The 18,122-nt window shown below is 37.2% G+C and overlaps 1 protein-coding gene across 2 annotated transcripts in view; it reads left to right on the forward strand.

Annotated features, from left to right (window-relative positions):
- ARHGAP24 (Rho GTPase activating protein 24) overlaps window positions 1-18,122 on the forward strand; it is a 449,107-nt gene that overhangs the window by 228,086 nt on the left and 202,899 nt on the right. For both annotated transcript variants that reach the window (XM_007525030.3, XM_060187748.1), the window contains exon 3: window positions 12,459-12,546. In XM_007525030.3, the coding sequence (XP_007525092.1) occupies window positions 12,459-12,546 (88 nt within the window). The remainder of the gene's footprint in view (window positions 1-12,458; window positions 12,547-18,122) is intronic.

Here is an 18,122-nt window from a genome sequence, read left to right on the forward strand (position 1 = left end):
TTTCAACCTCTGTCTCCATTTTGCGTTGTCTTTCCTCCATATACAAAGCTTTCCTTTATCTCTCTATTGGGATGTGTGATTGATCTTTAAGTACCACCAAGATAAGCCTGCATAACACTCTGTCTGCATCCTTAATCACTTCTATCATGATGTATTTGTCTAAAAAGATAACATAAATTGTAGGTATTAGGACTTGATATGTCGGGTTATCATTATTTAGAGTAGATTACTATTGTAGACCTATTCTAGAGCTATTTTCAGCAGTACTTCTACAAGGAAAACACTGAACCTTTAGTTTCCAAAATTCTCCTATCCTATCTATCCCTGTATTCTGTCATTTTCTCTTTAAAAATGTTTATTGAGACAGAAAAAGAGTGAAGGAGCAAGAGAGAACCAGAGTACCACTCTGGCTCATATGATCCCAGAGACTCAACTTGGGACCTCATGCTTGAGAGTACAACACTTTACCCACTAGTATGTGTTATTTTTTTCTTGGTATACAAGTACTATGCCCTTATTTTTAAAAGGGAAAATGTTGCAAAATAACAATTATCTATGACCTGAGTATCTAAATATAAAATGTCAACATCTGTTACTTATTAGGCATTTTTGTATTCTCAGCTCATAGAATTTATTAAATATATGACAAATGAGTAAACCGACAAGCAAATTAACCAATAAATCACACAGTAGCTTTCTTTCTGTTGTTCTTGTTGCTGGGGCTTCACTGGTCTTGGTGGAATAGAGAGGGGTCCAGGAGGTATCGCACCCAGTTAAACACACAGAGTACTAAGTGCAAGTATCAGGGTTCGAGATCCCACTCCCCACCTGCAGGGGGGATGCCTTACAAGAAGTGAAGCAAGTCTGCAGGTGTCTGTCTTTCTCCCGCCCTCTCTGTTTCCCCCTCCTCTCAATTTCTCTCTGCCCTATCCAATAACATAGAAAAAAGTAGCAGCCAGTAGCAGTAGATTTGTATTGCTGCTGTCGAACCCCAGTGATAACCCTGGAGGGGAAAGAGAGAGGGAGAGAGAGAGAGAGGGAGAGGGAGGGGGAGCAGGAGGGAGGGAGAGGGAGGGGGAGGGAGAGGGAGAGGGAGAGGGAGAGGGAGAGGGAGAGGGAGAGGGAGAGAGAAAAGGAAGAAGGGAAAGCTAGCACACCACTCAAACTTCCCACAGTGTGATGGGGGCCAAGACAACTAAGTCTTGTATGTGGCAAAGAGGATGTGCTGTCTTGCTGGCCTTTTATTTAGTTTAGATAAACAAATACATATGTCATTTTATGATAGAGAGAGATCATAACAGTGATCACATCTGACTTCTGACAAGGACTGAACCTGGAATTTCTCAACTGAAAGTCAGGGGCATGGTAGCTTTCTGTCATATAAAGAATATTGAGGAGAACTGGTATGTAGACCACTGTAGGGTCAGATTACATCTCTACACTTTAGTCGATCTTATTGCTTATTTGTTTATTTATCTATTTTGGCTATTTACTTATTTATATAAAGGGTAGGCAGTTGTTGTCTTTTTTTCTTTTGAGCTCCCACATAGTATTTTTTTTCCTTAAAGAAGATATAAATGTATAGCAGAGTGTTGGCAGATAGAAAATCTCTATAGATGGCAGTTGAAGTAATTCAAAAAGGCAAAAAAAAAAAAAAAAAAAATCACTCCAAAGGAAAAGGTTTAGAGTGGGAGTTAATGAGACATGGTTTTTGTATCAGCATTTGAATATTTTCCTCCCTCCCAATTGTAACCTTTCAAAAATGAAAGTGTATCTTAAAAAGTAGTAAGAAAAGTTTCCAGCACATTCTAAATGTTATGGTACTGCAGAAGTCATATTTTAAATAAGTGTTAGAAAGATGGCATCTAAGACTTTTCCCAATTTTAAGAGTATGATTATTCTAATTTTGGTTGTAAAATAATGCTGCCTTCCTTTTCCTATATTTCCAGTATTTTTTCCACAGTAAGAAAAATGCCTGAATTTCCCATAAGTCAAAGACATTACAAAAAACTAGTAACTACCAACTGGTTCTCAAGGAGAATGTTCATTTAGGAAAGAAATACATGCATTTCTGGCTAAAGAAGAGATTTACCTGTGTCCAGAAGAAATGGTTAAAGAGTTTTAAATGAGTTACAACTCAATAGTGCACATACAATTTTTCCTTTGTCACAATTGATGCTGTGCTGGTATGATCTAAAGATATAAAATGTTATCAAGTGTTTTTATTAAAATATTTTGCTATTTTGATAAATTTTATTATTGGTGATTTAACTGTGGCTTACAAGGTTCTAAGGTTTCAGTGATCTAGTTTTACACCTATGATACATGTACATTTAATTCACCATACCCACCACCAAATTTCCTGTGCCCCCTTCACAGTAACCTCCATAGTGCTCATAAACTCTAAAGACAAATTGTTTTAAAATCAAAATTAACCTGGGGGAGTCGGGCGGTAGCGCAGCGGGTTAAGCGCAGGTGGCGCAAAGCACAAGGACCGGCATAAGGATCCCGGTTCGAACCCAGCTCCCCACCTGCAGGGGAGTCACTTCACAGGCAGTGAAGCAGGTCTGCAGGTGTCTATCTTTCTCTCCTCCTCTCTGTCTTCCCCTCCTCTCTCCATTTCTCTCTGTCCTATCCAACAACGACGACAACAACAATAATAACTACAACAATCAAACAACAAGGGCAACAAAAGGGAATGAATAAATAAAATAAAATATTTTTAAAAAAATTAAAATTAACCCAAAGCTATAATAATTCTTGCAATTTCTAATATAACCCAGGAAAATTAACCATGTGTCTGCAAAATGTATTGCTATTTATACAGTAATCGTGCAACAGTCCCATGCAATTAGTTATATGTCCCTGTTCATTTAAATAATGGTTTGCAAATATCACATGTATTGCTTTCTTCTGCATGTTTTATTAAATGAGAGAAAATAAAAATAGTGCATTCTGCCACCAGGGAGGTGAATGAGTAAGTAGAACTAAAAGGCAGGACTCAAATGTGAGAAGCTCCATCCTGGCACTGTATGTGCCCGAACAGTTCTCTGGCCTCTTTCTCTCTTTCATTAAATAAATATTTTCCAAAGCATATTTCCACAGTATGTACATAAATATTAATATTATGTAATTGTCTCTAAAAGGGAATTCCTTTAAAAATTGCTTAGGTCAGATCAGTGTTACCCAAACAGTTTGCACATCAGAATTAATTTAGTGGATTTCAAAACTGTACTAGTATGCAGATCTGCACTTCATGACTGGAAGCAGCCCAGGATTCAGTGTAACTAATTTCAGGGGGGAGAAAAAAATTGAGAACGATTTGTGAAACTTCCTCAGATTGCTTTAATTAGCAGTAATTGTCTAGAAGAAACATAAGTAGAGCTCATAATTAAATAAAAAATTATGAAATCAGCCTTTTATTCTTTCTTCCTTTCTCCCTTCCTTCCACCCTTTCTTTCTTCCTTCCTTCTTCCCTCCATCCATTTCTTTTTTTTTATTTATTTATAAACAGGAAACATTGACAAAACCATAGGATAAGAGGGGGACTACTCCACACAGTTCCCACCATCAGAATTCCGTATCCCAACCTCTCCCCTGATAGCTTTCCTATTCTTTATCCCTCTGGGAATATTGGCCCAAGGTCATTATAGGGTGCAGAAGGTGGAAGGACTGGCTTCTGTAATTGCTTCCATGCTGAACATGGGCAGGTTGACCCATACTCCCAGCCTGTCTCTCTCTTTCCCTGGTAGGGCAAGGCTCTGGGGAAGTGGGGCTCCAGGACACACTGGTGGGGTTGTCTATCCAGGGAAGTCTGGTTAGTATCATGGAACTTGGTGGCTGAAAAGAGAGTTAACATATAAAGCCAAAGAAATTCTTGACTAATCATGAGCCTAAAGGCTGGAATAGTACAGATGAATAGTTGGGGGTCTCCATTTTGTAGATAGCTAGTAGGCATATTTTAGTTATATTCCAAAGGGCCCATGACTATACTAGTTTTTTTTCTTTCCACCAGAGCCTGAAATCTGATGTGCGGGTGGATCCAAGTTATTGTCTGGGGAGATGATGTCATGGCTGGATAAAGGACCAGAGAAAAAGGATCAGGGAAGAGAGTAGCTCCCAAATACGGGAAAGGTGTATAAATATTGTTGACTGTAAACCCCATCAATTTAATATTACCTGGGGCCCATAATCAGCTTAGGAGCCTGTGTGACCTCTGCATCCCTGTAGATCTGAGCTCACATTCTGTGGTCATGAGTAGGAAGGTTCCAAGCTGCCCCGATTTCAGGACCCATCTTCCTCAGGTGGAGCATAGAGTATGTTGTCCATCCTCCCTTCCGAGGATGGAACATTCTCTACCATTGTTGATCCACATTGAGGACAAGGTCCTGTGGGGACCCACAAAGGGGTCTATTGTCTTGTTCCTGATAGAGATGACTTGTACTAATGGAGAGAGGAATCTATTCGAGTTCTAGGCCCATCATGTCTGTTTGGGAATCTCAGGGCTCCCCGATTAGGGCCTCAGCTGATGGCGTGGCCTGATAGTGACTAAAGAGTCATCATTAAAGTATGCCAGTCTATTGCCCTTATTCAGATTTTGCTGACCTTATTTTGATAAGGTTAGCTTTGGAGTGAGTAAGGAAAGTGTAATAGGAAGTAGGTGAGGAGGGTATCTAAGTCTAAGCAGACACTATTTCATTATGAACTTTATACTGACTCACTGCAGACTATTGTGTATTTTGCTTTCAGTTATATATTTTACCCTAGTTTATGGATACATGTGAAAATACGCTGTATCTCATGGGACCTGGTCCATATCTAGGTTTTTGGACTTTGTTAGGAAGTGAAAATCCTGGAATGGAGTTACAGAATCCTATGAAAGGAAAGGTCTCACCCGAGTAATGAGGGTGAAGGATTGACATTCCACGTCTGACATTTCTGGATACAGTCTGAAGTGAAGCATGCTGAGGTAATATTCCTTGCGTTGATTAGGTTGGGATCAGCGGATGAAATATTATTTGGTATGAATTGAAAGAAGCATGCAGGAAATTAAGCCCCACCCTAGAAGTTCCAGGACTTGGGGAAATATAGGCTCTATAGAGGAAGCGGGAGGTTTTTTCCTCCTTTCTCTTTTCCTTCCTTCCTCCCTTCCATCCTTCCTTCCTTTCTCCTTGTTTTTACGCAAATATTTATTTACAATCTCCTGTGCTAGATTCTTTGCTTAGATTCCTAATATCTCTTTCTCTCTACCTATAAAATAAGAAATGTCTGCCACAGGACCATTAGGCCAAGTGATGACAAAGAGAGCTTGCATTTTTTGTTTTGTTTTTATATTTTCATATATTTTTTATTGGTAAGATGATACAAGACATATTTAAGATCTAGACAGTTGTGGGGGGGGGGCAGGCAGTAGTATACTGGATTAAGGGCATATAGCTCGAAGTGCAAGGACTAGCAAAAGGATCCAGGCTTGACCCCCAGCTCCCCACCTGCAAGGGGAGGGTGGGTTTCTTCACAAGCCATGAAGCAGATCTGCAAGTGTCTAAGTGTTAGCAATCACCATTATCAGCATGATATTTACTCTTAAGTTTGTTAACTAAAGGTTTAATTGTTTTCCTTAGTCTAGTCTTGCAAACACTATAGTACAAATTGAATTCAATTCTTCTAATTAATCTCCCTGTTTATGTATCTCAATAATAACATTAAGTATTATCTAATATATATTTAGTAACAAATATATACTTAATCTTTACAAGAGTGATCTTTTTCTTTAAGAATTAGAAAACTGTGGGTCCAAAATGTTTTTGAGGCCTCTGGGACATATCAAAGACTTATTCTTGAAAGCAGCCAATCAGGTAGTGGAGCTAGCCTAGTGGCAATGACTTTCATTCCTAAGGCTTCACAGCTTGTCTCTTACAGAGGTGGCATCCTGAGTGTGAGTGCTGGCACTATGTGCACACCATGATGACACACAGGGGGGGGATAGCTCCATGGAGAGTGAAGCAGGGCTGTGCTACTGCTCCACTCTCCAGTCTGTCTGTCCATCTGTCTGTCTGTCTGTCTCTCTCTCTGGTCCTCTCTCTAACCTCTTCTCTCTTGGTCTCTGAAAAAAGAAAGTGCTGAATTAATGAAAATGTCTCACTAAAAATAATATAAAGTAAAGCTATGTCTCTATAAAATTTTAAAAAGTAATCTCCTCTTTAAAGCCATTTTTATTTGCATTAGAAATACACACATATTTCCAAAGTGAAACTTTATCTAGTTTCTTGTGATGCTCAGTCCCATAGTCCCATTGTTCATTCAGGGGAGGGGAGAAAAAAAAAGTACTCACTGCAGTTACAAAGATAATAATGCCACTGTGCATCATTCGTCTGTTTTTTCCAATCTCAGTTCCACAGAATAAGGTCTCTGACTATTTTCAACAGCATCTAGCTTTACCCCAATAGCTTGTGGTTTTGGCTCAGTGATCTGAGATTAAGTAGATGTGAGCTTTTCTTACAGCAATTTCAGCTAAAAATATAATGCTGGTATGGTTCTGAATTGTCCTACATTTGCCAGTTCTTTGCTGCCAGATATAAAAGACTATCCCATTTTGAAGTCTTAAAGATTCTTTATGTAAGTGATATTCCCTAAAGGGGTGAAAGTAAGTAAACATAACTCAATTTGGAATATGCTGATTAATTATTTTCATGGAAGTATTGCCATGTATACTGAGCTACCAAAAATACTGTACACCTTATTTATAGTAGAGATTCTTTTCTCAGTTCATCCACAATTGGCAGTGATGAATATGGGACATCATGGGACAATATGCCCTTTTCTAGAAAATTCAGAGTACTTGCATCCTGGTTCTTTAGTCATCCAAGATCCCACCAGGAACCTATTGGTTCCAGAAGGGATAATTATAGAGTGTATGATACTTAATACATTTACAAAGTGAATGGGAAAAATAATGAAGCCCAACAGATAATCAAAGCTCTCTGGAACTAACAGTAAGAAGAAACCCATTGCCACCGTTAACTCTACTGGAACCACTGAAAGCTTAGGAAACCTTGGCAGCAGTAGCCAATGCAATAGGGACAATTTGCTACCTTTCTGGGAAGGAGACGGATGAGGTCAATATATATTTTTACCTGTCTCTTTTGTAGACTTCTGATATCCTGCTGGATATGGTCTCTCAAACCCAACATGAAATCAGAGCAAGAGAGCTCGGTTTATGTAACTTTGAGAGATTAGTCTCATGGGCTGCAGGATCCAGTGACTGGTAAAGAGATCTGATGGGACAAATAAAGAATTTCCAGTGTAGCCAGGGAATTAAAGGACATCACAGTTGTTTTTTTAAATACATCTTTATTTGGCTACTGAGAGAGAGAGAGTAAGAGAGATAGAAAGGGAGAGGAAGAAAGGAAGGATGGAATGGAGAAAGAAAGATAGGAAATACCAGAGCACTGCTTAACTCTAACTTTTGATGGTGCTAAGGACTGAACCTGGAACTTTGAGGCCTCAAACATAAAAGGCTTTTTGCATCATTACTACACTCTCTGCTATTGTTTTCTTATGTGTTTGGTAGTTTCAGGTCTAGTGTCCTTGTCTTTGATCCCCTTACAGTTGTTTTCAATAAAAATTTACATTAGATGTTTAAAAAAATAAGAGGGGGGAGTGAAAGAGAGACATTTGCTCATGATGCTTTCTCCCTGCAGGTGAGGACCAGGGGTCTAAAGCTGGGTCTTTTAAGCACTGTACATGTATGCTTTACCGGCGTGCATACCACTGCTCAACCTACCACTCACTTTTTAAATGTGTATGTGTATATGTATATACATGTTTGTGTGTGTGCATTTATTTGTTCTATAGGCATGCATTGTGTTATTCTTGTATTGAAAATAGTTCTTTCTTTCACACACCACATGTAATCTGAAATCATTCTGGATAATATCAAACATATGGCAATGTCTCAATGTGTTACTTTTGAGTGAGATTTGGCTCATGTGTTATATTTGCTTATTAGTTGTTTGTTTATTTGTTTGGTTAATTTAGAGCAAGTCTAGAAAATTAATTCATCACACAAAAACTGTGCATACTTTTTGAATATTACTCTCTCTCTCCCAGGTATTTGTTCTAAAGTAATAGCTTATGAAGGAGCTCAAAGATTGAGTTTCACAAATGTTCATTAGAATGCCCTTTATAATAACATTAAAAAAGCATTTACAACAGTAGAGGATGTAAAAAAATATAGTCAAGCAAATACTATACTATTTACTTTTTAAGAAATGATATAGATTGTTATATTAATATATTGATAATACATGACTCAATCTCTGAAGAAAATAATACAACTTTGATTACTAATTTTATACAAGAGATTGTATATATTTGTATGTATATATATATGCCCACATACACCTCTGAGGTATTCATTATCTATTATGGTGGGTAAATTATATATTCTTTAATTGTTTAGCTGCACCTTCTCGTAATATACAAGTAATTCAATACATTTGGAATAACTATTAAAATGCATCTCTTAATTATGTACTTTTTAGGTTTTCCATCTTAATCAATCCAATAGGATTATCTGCTTTATTATCTGCTTCAATTACATTATTTTAATTACTGATGATTTAACTAATCACAGAAATTGTGTGTCAATTACAGTATCCACTACCCTACTTTTTCCACTGGTATTTGCACTTTTTACTTTACATCATAGTTTGAAAACATGTCAAAACTTAAATCCTTTGCAATGTCAAATTTAAAAATGAATACGAAACTATGACGAGAAGTAGTCATTTCACACCTGCTAACCAGACAACAAAATATAGCACTACTCTATATCTTTTACTTTCCAAATGGAGTAGCTTGGGATTTCATGTATTAGAAAATTTTCATGTGGGAGAATGATCTGAGTTCAACTTATTGAACATCTGTAGTGTAAGATTCTAAGTTTCCTCCATGTAGGAAGTTGATGGAGGTTACGGTGGGCTGACATCTACTATATGAAGGAAAGAAAGTCACACATGTAGTAACAACAGTATTTCAAATCATCGTGTTCCCCAATAAAATGAGTTTATAAAAACTTCTAAGTAGAACTGGAAAGCACAGCATTAATTACAAATCATATATGTACACATCCAAACACATCCATAAATGATTCTACCTGAAAAGTTTACCACCATGCTCTAATATGTAGTTAGATTATAAATGTATTTTTTTCACAAATTCAGAAAGTAAATCTTGTGACTTTATCACTTTATATAGATTTGTGTATAAAATATCAGTTATGATGAATATTTTCAAAGTATTTAGTAATTTTTAAAATCATGACAAAATGAAATGGAGTTTTTTCAAATTTATCAGTCAGAGGATCCTAGCTATGGGAAGTATAACATTTTTCCTTCTTGGTGGAAGAAAATAAAAGGTGTTACCTTCAAATATCTCATGTGGCAAGGCATGGGAAGAGATGGGCACTTGTAACCCACAATTCCTTGGGTAAAAGTTAGGGAGTGCTGTGATTTATCACTCTAAGCCCAGAAGGAGGCATGCAGTACATGACTATAATTTTCTTTCTTTCTTTTTTTTTTTCCCTCCAGGGTTATTGCTGGGCTCGGTGCCTGCACCATGAATCCACCGCTCCTGGAGGCCATTTTTCCCCCTTTTGTTGCCCTAGTTGTTGCAGCCTCATTGTGGTTATTATTGCCATTGTTGACCTTGCTTTGTTGTTGGATAGGACAGAGAGAAATGGAGAGAGGAGGGGAAGACAGAGAGAGAGGGGGAGAGAAAGATAGACACCTGCATACCTGCTTCACCGTCTGTGAAGCGACTCCACTGCAGGTGGGGAGCCGGGGGCTCGAACCCGGACCCTTACGCCGGTCCCTGCGCTTTGCGCCACGTGCGCTTAACCCACTGCGCCACCGCCCGACCCCCGACTATAATTTTCAGTGCTAAACCAGGTAGGATAAAAATTGAGTAAAACATTATTTGAGCTAAATATTGTTTCAAGCTGGGGAAAATGAACAATATCATATAGTGGACAAGAGTACATACTCTTCAACCAACACTTCGTTTTGAAAACGGGCTTTACTATATTAGCAGTACTCATTCACTCAACAATGTGCATCTTTATTTTATTATGATTTTTATTAGGATTTTCACATTGATCTACAAAACTACATATCAGCAGGGGTATAGTTCCATACTGTCCCTACCACCAGAGTTCTGAATCCCTAATCCTTCCATTACAAGCAGTTCTCCCAAAGTTACAAACATAATGCTATCATCTCTACAGCTATCTGTCTACATTTGTACATAAATGCCCCTTTTTCTTCCAGGTCTAGTCTTCTCTCCCCCTCCAACCCACTCATGACAATATTACTACATCCAAATATCCCTTGTAATTTCTTCCTCTCTCTCTGGATCCTGATAAAGCTGAAGGTCAGACCACTTATCCTCTTCCTCCTATCACTTTATTTTTTAATTTTTACCATTTTATAAATCTTTATTTATTTATTTATTATTGAGTAGAGACAGAACTTGAAAGGAAAGGAGAATATATATATAGAGAGAGAGCTAGAGAGGCACCTGCAGCCCTATTTTACCACTCGTGAAGCTTCCCTCCTGCAGGTGGGCACCAGGGGCCTGAAGCCAGGACCTTGTGCACTGTAATGGTGAGCTTGACCAAGTGTGCCACTGCCTGGCTCCTGCATTTTAATCACTAATTTATGTATTGTGTAATTCTAGGCACTGCTGGTAAATTAAAGGGCAAAATACGTAGTATCATTACTCCCTTATAGTTTAGCAATGAAGTAGTATATTAAGCTGATAATCTTTAAAATAACATCACTACATATGGCAAATGAGTCCAAGAGAAATTCAAGAACCTATGTAAGTATATTTTAGCCTTGACTGATCTAAATATACAAATAAAATAACAGGGAGAGAATGTTTTCCTAAGGTGGACAAGATGATGGTGTCATTGATAGGAAATGATTTGACAGAATCTCAGAAATCTTAGAATCTACAAGAGTAGAAAACCTAATTCGAGATATGAGTGGAGAGAGACTATCCAAATCTTGATCCTAGGTCAAATGAAAAGAATTGAAACTTTTTAAGCAGGAAAGTTGGAAAATCAAATTTCTATTTAAAGATCATTTTGTCTGATTTAGAATGAAGAATCAAAAAAAAAAAAAGTAAACATCTGAACAGGCATTTGAAACATTGTTTGATCTAGAAGTAGTGAGAAAGCACAGACAAAAATCTTATAGTTTGGCCTTCACTACTGATTGGCAGATGCTGCTATTATTGTGCTATGGACTACATAAGCAGGATCAGAATTAACCGCATTGTAATCTAAAATTGCATTTTAATTTGACTACCTTTGAAGGTGATTTTAAGATGTTCAACTGGGAATGCCAAATAAACTCTTGGATATAAAACCCTAAGTCTCAGAGAGTCCTTGTGTAAAATTATTAATATAATAGTTATTTGCTTGTTGTTCGTTATTGAAGTCATGGATGAAATATCTTGAAGAGAGAGTATAGTCATAAGAAGAAAACTTTGCAATATCAGATTTCAGTGGAGAAATATGAGGAAATAGACTGAGTGTAGACAACTCTTTATCAGAAAAGAACTAAGATGATGGACCAGAACATGGAGCCAAAGTAATTTTACTAGGAATTTTTTATGGATTTTTAAACACGTCTCAGTATAAATGAGAATGATCCACTAAGGAGAGAGATATCTTACCAAAAGGAAGAAACGGGTGGGTGGTGGCACGCAAAAGATCCTGGTTGTGGACCCCAGTCCCCACCTGCAGGGTCGGGATTCTTTACAAGAAGTCTGCCGGTATCTATTTTCCTTCCTCCCTCTCTGTCTTCCCCACCCTTTCAACTTCTCTCTTTCCTATCCAATTTAAAAAGGAAAAAATGGCCACCAGGAGCAGTGGATTCATAGTGCAGCAATATCCCTGGAGGCAAAAAAAAAAAAAAAAAAGAATAAATCTGTGCTTACATTGGCTGTTATTTAATGTCTTTATCTTGGTTTTCACAACTACAAAATAGGGAAAATAACATCTACTTCATAAAATTATCTATTAATTAAATATGTTGATAGAATTTGAGGGTTTTAATGCAACGAATACATTTAATAAATGAGCGATGAAAATGAATTCAGCATGTAATACTGCATAATGTATTGGATTGTTAGAAAAGTCATGATGTATTTTTCTATGCAAAAATATAGTGCAAGTTTTCTGACCAGCCAGTGTATTAGATATTAAACAAATATGTGTTAAATGTGGAGTAAATGTGATTCTATAACTTGAGTTTTGAGCAGTTAAGAACAAACATGAGCCTAGAGCTTATTATATTCTGGTTAGAAGACACACCTTATATTTTCATTGATGATAGTTTTAAATATTTGATATCTGTTGGTATTACTTATTTGGTCATTTGTGTTCACAGGGTACTATTTTTCTGCCTGGAAATAAAGTCCTTGAACATGCCTGCAATGAAGAGAGCCCAGGGAAATTCCTTTTTGAAGTAGTTCCAGGTAAGATATGTGTATATATGTTGTTGTTTCATGTCGGTAAAGATGAAGACATCTGGAATTGTGGCAAAGAAAGTTACTTTGAAGAGGCAGTTGTCAGGTTCGATTAGTATTCATATTGAGAATGTCTCTAGGTTTTTCCACTGGTACAAACTGGTACACATGAGTATACTGGTTCATACAGACACACATAGTCACAGGGCTACTGTTCTTCGTTTGTCCATGAAACTCCAAAACTGGCGAGCAAGGATGACAAAAATTTGAGGTTGCAGTCCTCTTGTGATGTGAAATTAGGCCAGCTGTTAGCCAAATGCTTTGCTGGACAGATTCACCATTATATATCCTCACAAACTATATCTAAGAAGAGATTTTGCTATTAAAAAAAAAATCCTTCAGTGACTGACCAAGTATAGCAGTTATGTCTCTGAGCTGTGCTCCCTGCCAACCGCTTCCACATGTTTGGCTTGCAGACTTGACATCTCTGCCAAGTCATCATATCCTGCACTTAAATTTCCTTAACATCTGTTTGGTTTCTCTTTTTTTTTTAATTTGTTTGTTTGTTTGTTTTTCCTATTCATCTGTATCCTTCCTTCTTAGAATAACTGATCTTGTGGTCCGGGAGGTGGTGCAGTGATAAAGCTTTGGACTCTCAAGCATGAGGTCCTGAGTTTGGTCCCCGGCAGCACATGTGCTAGAGTGATGTCTGGTTCTTTCTCTCTCCTCCTATCTTTCTCATTAATAATTAAATAAAATCTTAAAAAAAAAAAGAATAACTGATCTCTACATTAATCACTAATTTACCCAAAAGCAATGTCTTGATGATCAGAAGATACTTCTTTATTATTCCTTCACTCCCTGCTTAACATTGGCATAAGGGGTGGGGGAATTAGGGGTGTAACTTTTAGAGGAATCACTCTGGCTGACCCACGTGATATTGAGATTGATTCAATCATATTCATCTAGGGTACAGATGAATTTATTTGTGATATAAATGATATACACTATGATATAAATGTAAATCACTAATACTGGCACAAAAGGCAGTCAGGAAGACATTTCCCCTAGATTTATAAATGCTGGGAATCTAAAATGTGAAAGCATGCTCCCCCCAACCCACGCCACCCCACCCCCAATCAAAACAGCTGTAGTGCTGAGTTCATCTGGCTCACAATGGAATCCATGACTAAATGTTAATTAATGCAGCTGAAGTGCAGAAAGGTTAGTCAGATGTATTGTGTTATTTGTTTCCCCCAGGGAGAACATATTGTAAGAAATCTGAATCTTGTTTGCTCTGTTAAAATCTTTTTATTCTCCCTTCTTATTGGAATACCCCGAATGGAACCAAATTCCAGATGTTACAAAGTCTTTGAAGTATCAATGGAAGAAATGTCTGTCCTATTTTATTCTCAAACATTAATGCATTTGAATTTGAATGCACCATGATATTTAACTGATGGCTAAGGCTATTTGACTGTTGATTTACTTTTTCACCCAGTCTACTAAATGGATGGATAGAGTTTTCATTTTGGGGGTGAAGAGAGTCTGATATAACATAGATGACTATTGTCGACACTTGTATGAGAGATTTATATCTTCTAATTCATGATGTCACAACCTTCCCTTCTGTTATTGTAATTCTCCAGTATGTGTTTCATATGTAAAATTTATTTAAAAAAATGGTTTGGAATAAGCAAAACTTCAGACTGTGTGATGTGGAACTTGTAGATTTTTCTTTAAGAAAAAAAGCTCAAGGGGGTTGGGGAGTGGATAGCATAATCATTATACAAAGAGACTCTCATGTCTGAAGCTCTAAAGTCCCAGACTCAATCCCCCTCTCACCACCATAAACCAGAGCTGATCAATGTTCTGGTAAAAAACCAAACAAACATAAAATGCCTCAAGAAAATATGTGTTTACATCAGTGATTATAGTGGTAAATATACTATGATCACAGCTCATTAGATGAGATGCTTCCTGAATTATCAAAACAGTATGCCGCAGTTTCTAAACTAGGCTTTATGATTTTGAATTGTCTTCTATCGTGGCAAGAGACATGTGCCAAGTGAATTTTAAAAAGAATTCAGTGTCTCTGCCATTAATCTTCATCTTTGGAGTTTTCTTAGTGTGCTTATGACATAGAATGGAATTTCCAAGCAAATGCTTTGTATATATTTGTTTTTTCATGAAAATATGGAAGACCTATGTCACCGGATTTTAATCAGGTTTTTTGTGAGATCAAGATTACTTTGAAATATAGTAATACATGACAGGTTTCTACAAATGAGAGTATTATTTTCTGATTATGCCAATTGTGTGATAGGTTAACATATCGAATGTGGAAAGTTGCAAGGGTGTTTTCACTTATCTGAAAGTAAGGAAGACAGGAAAGATCACAGAAGAAAGTGTGCTCAGGTCTTGGCAACTTAGGCCTCACAGCTCATGTTAAGTAACAGTCTCCATATTTCAAAAGTCAAATTGCACTGATTTGCCACTGGTTTATAGTAAAAAAAAAAAAAAAAGGAGTACAGCTTCAGGTTTCCATATGTATACAAAACATACCATACCCACCACCAAAACTTAGGTATCTTCACAAGATAAAGAGCACCACCTATGGCAAGATCAGGTGTGTTCAGGCTGGTATGACCATAGATAAGATGGCGCTCTCTGCATATCTTCTCTCTTTTTTTATATATAAATTTGCTTTCGAGGTAGCATTGGTTTAAAAGACCATGAATGTTCAAGAAGTGCAATCTCACACAACTTTAAGACATGTTACTACATCAGAAGCAGTACCACAGACAAATATCCCTCCCCTAAAGTCCCCTGTGCTCCCCTCACTCTGTGACAGACCCAGTTTCCTCACTCCATTCACCACTGGCCACCTTAGTTCTGCAGTCCTTGTGAAAAGGTTCCTCTGCACTTGACTTTTCTTGTTTCCCCTGCTCTATTTCTTTATCTGGCCCCCAAAGGGTTAGCTCATTCTTTACTTTTCTTTTATATAAGTCCCTTTAGTAGTTCTTTGTTTGATAAGGTCTTCATCCCTCCTTATCCCTCTTTCAAATCTAATCAACAACCCTAATTGGATCAAGTATATTTCTTTTTTATTAATTTCTTTTTTCTTTTTTTATTATTGGTGTAGTTATTGTTATTGTTACTGATGTCATTGTTGGATAGGACAGAGAGAAATGGAGAGAGGAGAGGAAGACGGTGGGGAGGGGGGAGAAAGGCTTACAGGCCTGCTTCACTGCCTGTGAAGTGACCCTTCTGCAGGTGGGGAGCTGGGGACTTGAACCAGGATCTGTAGTGGGTCCTTGCGCTTTGCGCTATGTGCACTTTACCTGCTGCGCTACCACCTGACTCCCAGATCAAGTGTATTTCTATGTAGTCTTTTGCATTCAAAACTTTGAAGACACAGACCAGTAAGCTGAGCCACCTGGGAAGGTGGTCAACCGCATTGTGTCTGCTACTGAGACTCAAGCCTGTCCCCCACCAAACTGCATTGTTTAGGATCATCTGAAACCTCCATTGGTTGGGTATTGCTGACCAGCTCTTCCTATAGTCTTTTCAACATAGCACAGTGTAAAAGACTGACATAGCTTAGTTGGGAGTAACAACAAAGCCATTCCATAGAGTAAAAGGTCTAGTAGGTATATACACTATATATACACTAACAAATACACATTCACACCTTGCATTGCACTGTACTATAGATTAGGGATGTAGTAATGAGTGAGAAAGTTGAATTTCCTAATAATGTAGAGTGCATAATTCCATCTTTCATTTTGGCTGTCTTTATCTGTGTCTGAATCATTATATCTTTTTCTCCCTTGGACAGACTTATTTTTCTAAGAAAATTAATACATCATGTCATTAATTACTATTTATCATTATGTGTTACCATCATAAGAAAAACTTTTGCAGAATCCATTTTGAGTTGCAAAAGTAGCCAAGTGTATTTTCTTTCTTCAAGCACTATACATTAAAAGTTTGCCAACATTCCTTTCTCAACCTTTCCCCAAAGCTTAGCGTTTGGCCATGAATGTTCACTCCAGTCTGAATTTTGGCATGTATGATATCTAAGTCTTCAAAGTTGCCAGCTTGGCTAACATCTTTCTAAATAACAAATAGAGAAATAGGGGCAAAATGAGTGGGGTGTTTTAAATTATGACATTATTCAAAAAGACAAATTCATTTCATAGGAAAGTAAATCTATAAGAAAATATACCTGGGGCTAGTCAATGGTGTACCTGGTTTAACACACACATTACAGTGCACAAGTATCCAGGTTCAAGCCCTGGGCCCCCACTTGCAGGGGGGAAAGTTTCATGATTGGTATAGCAGGGCTACAAATATCTCTCTTTCTCTTTCCCTCTCTATCTGCCACTCTACTCTCAATTTTTCTCCGCCTCTGTATAATAAAATGATTGTTTTTAAATATTTATTTTATTTAGTTATTCCCTTATGTTCCCTTTTTGTTTTATTGTTGTAGTTATTATTGTTGTCATCATTGTTGGATAGGACAGAAAGCTATGGAGAGAGGAGGGGGAAGACAGAGGGGGGGAGAGAAAGATAGACACCTGCAGACCTGCTTCACCACTTGTGAAGCGACTCCCCTGCAAGTGGGGAGCCAGGGCTCGAACCGGTATTCTTAGGCCAGTCCTTGTGCTTTGCGCCACCTGCGCTTAACCCACTGCACTACAGCCCAACTCCCATAAAATAAATTTTTAAAAAAACATTTAAAAGGAAAGAAAAAAAAGAATCCTAAACCATCATAGTCTTTTTTATATAGGTTTCTTTAAGATTCTGAAATTTACATAGAAATAAATAATATAAACAAATGTGACTAATATACAAAGACCCCCAAAAACCTCATCTCTATTAAAAAATCTTATTTTTTACTATATGCATGGTATTATTAATTAATATCATAAACTATTCCAGAATGAAGCAAAATTAAAAGTATCACAAGCAAAACACTTATTTGCATAGCATATAAGAATAAATTATGAATATGCATACATAGTACACTTAGGAATTAATTATATGGATATACCTACAAAGTTAGAATTCTAAGAAGTCAAAATAAAAGTGTATATATCTGTATAATAGCAAATGACAAGAAACTTGTTCTCAGTTTATAAAATGTAAGCGTGTGAACTTTGTTATTATTAACTGGAATGTATATTATTTTAGCCTGTCTACTAAGCAAACTGGGATGCTTGAAGAGAGGGTAAACATAGTTATTTATTTGCAGCTATTTGTACTTTTAAACCCATCATAAAGATAGATATTGGATAAATGTACAGTTGACCCTAAATCTCCAAGGCAGAATCAATTGATTCCTCAGTTCTCAAGTCTGGTTTTGAGAGGCCCAGATGAACTGACACCAGCTAACAACCTGAAGGAGGACTGAGAGTGGTATAGCAGCAATCTCGGGTCTTTGTCCTTTTACTAGTTTCAAACTACAGCAAAGAAATCCCAAAACAGCTTATATCAGCAAAAAACTGAAGGGTTCAATAAAGTGGACTCTGCAAAGAATCCTCTGATAAGGGAAGTTAAATCCATACAGTCTCCTCTAA

Source organism: Erinaceus europaeus, chromosome 3, assembly GCF_950295315.1.
Source record: "Erinaceus europaeus chromosome 3, mEriEur2.1, whole genome shotgun sequence".
NCBI lineage: Eukaryota > Metazoa > Chordata > Mammalia > Eulipotyphla > Erinaceidae > Erinaceus > Erinaceus europaeus.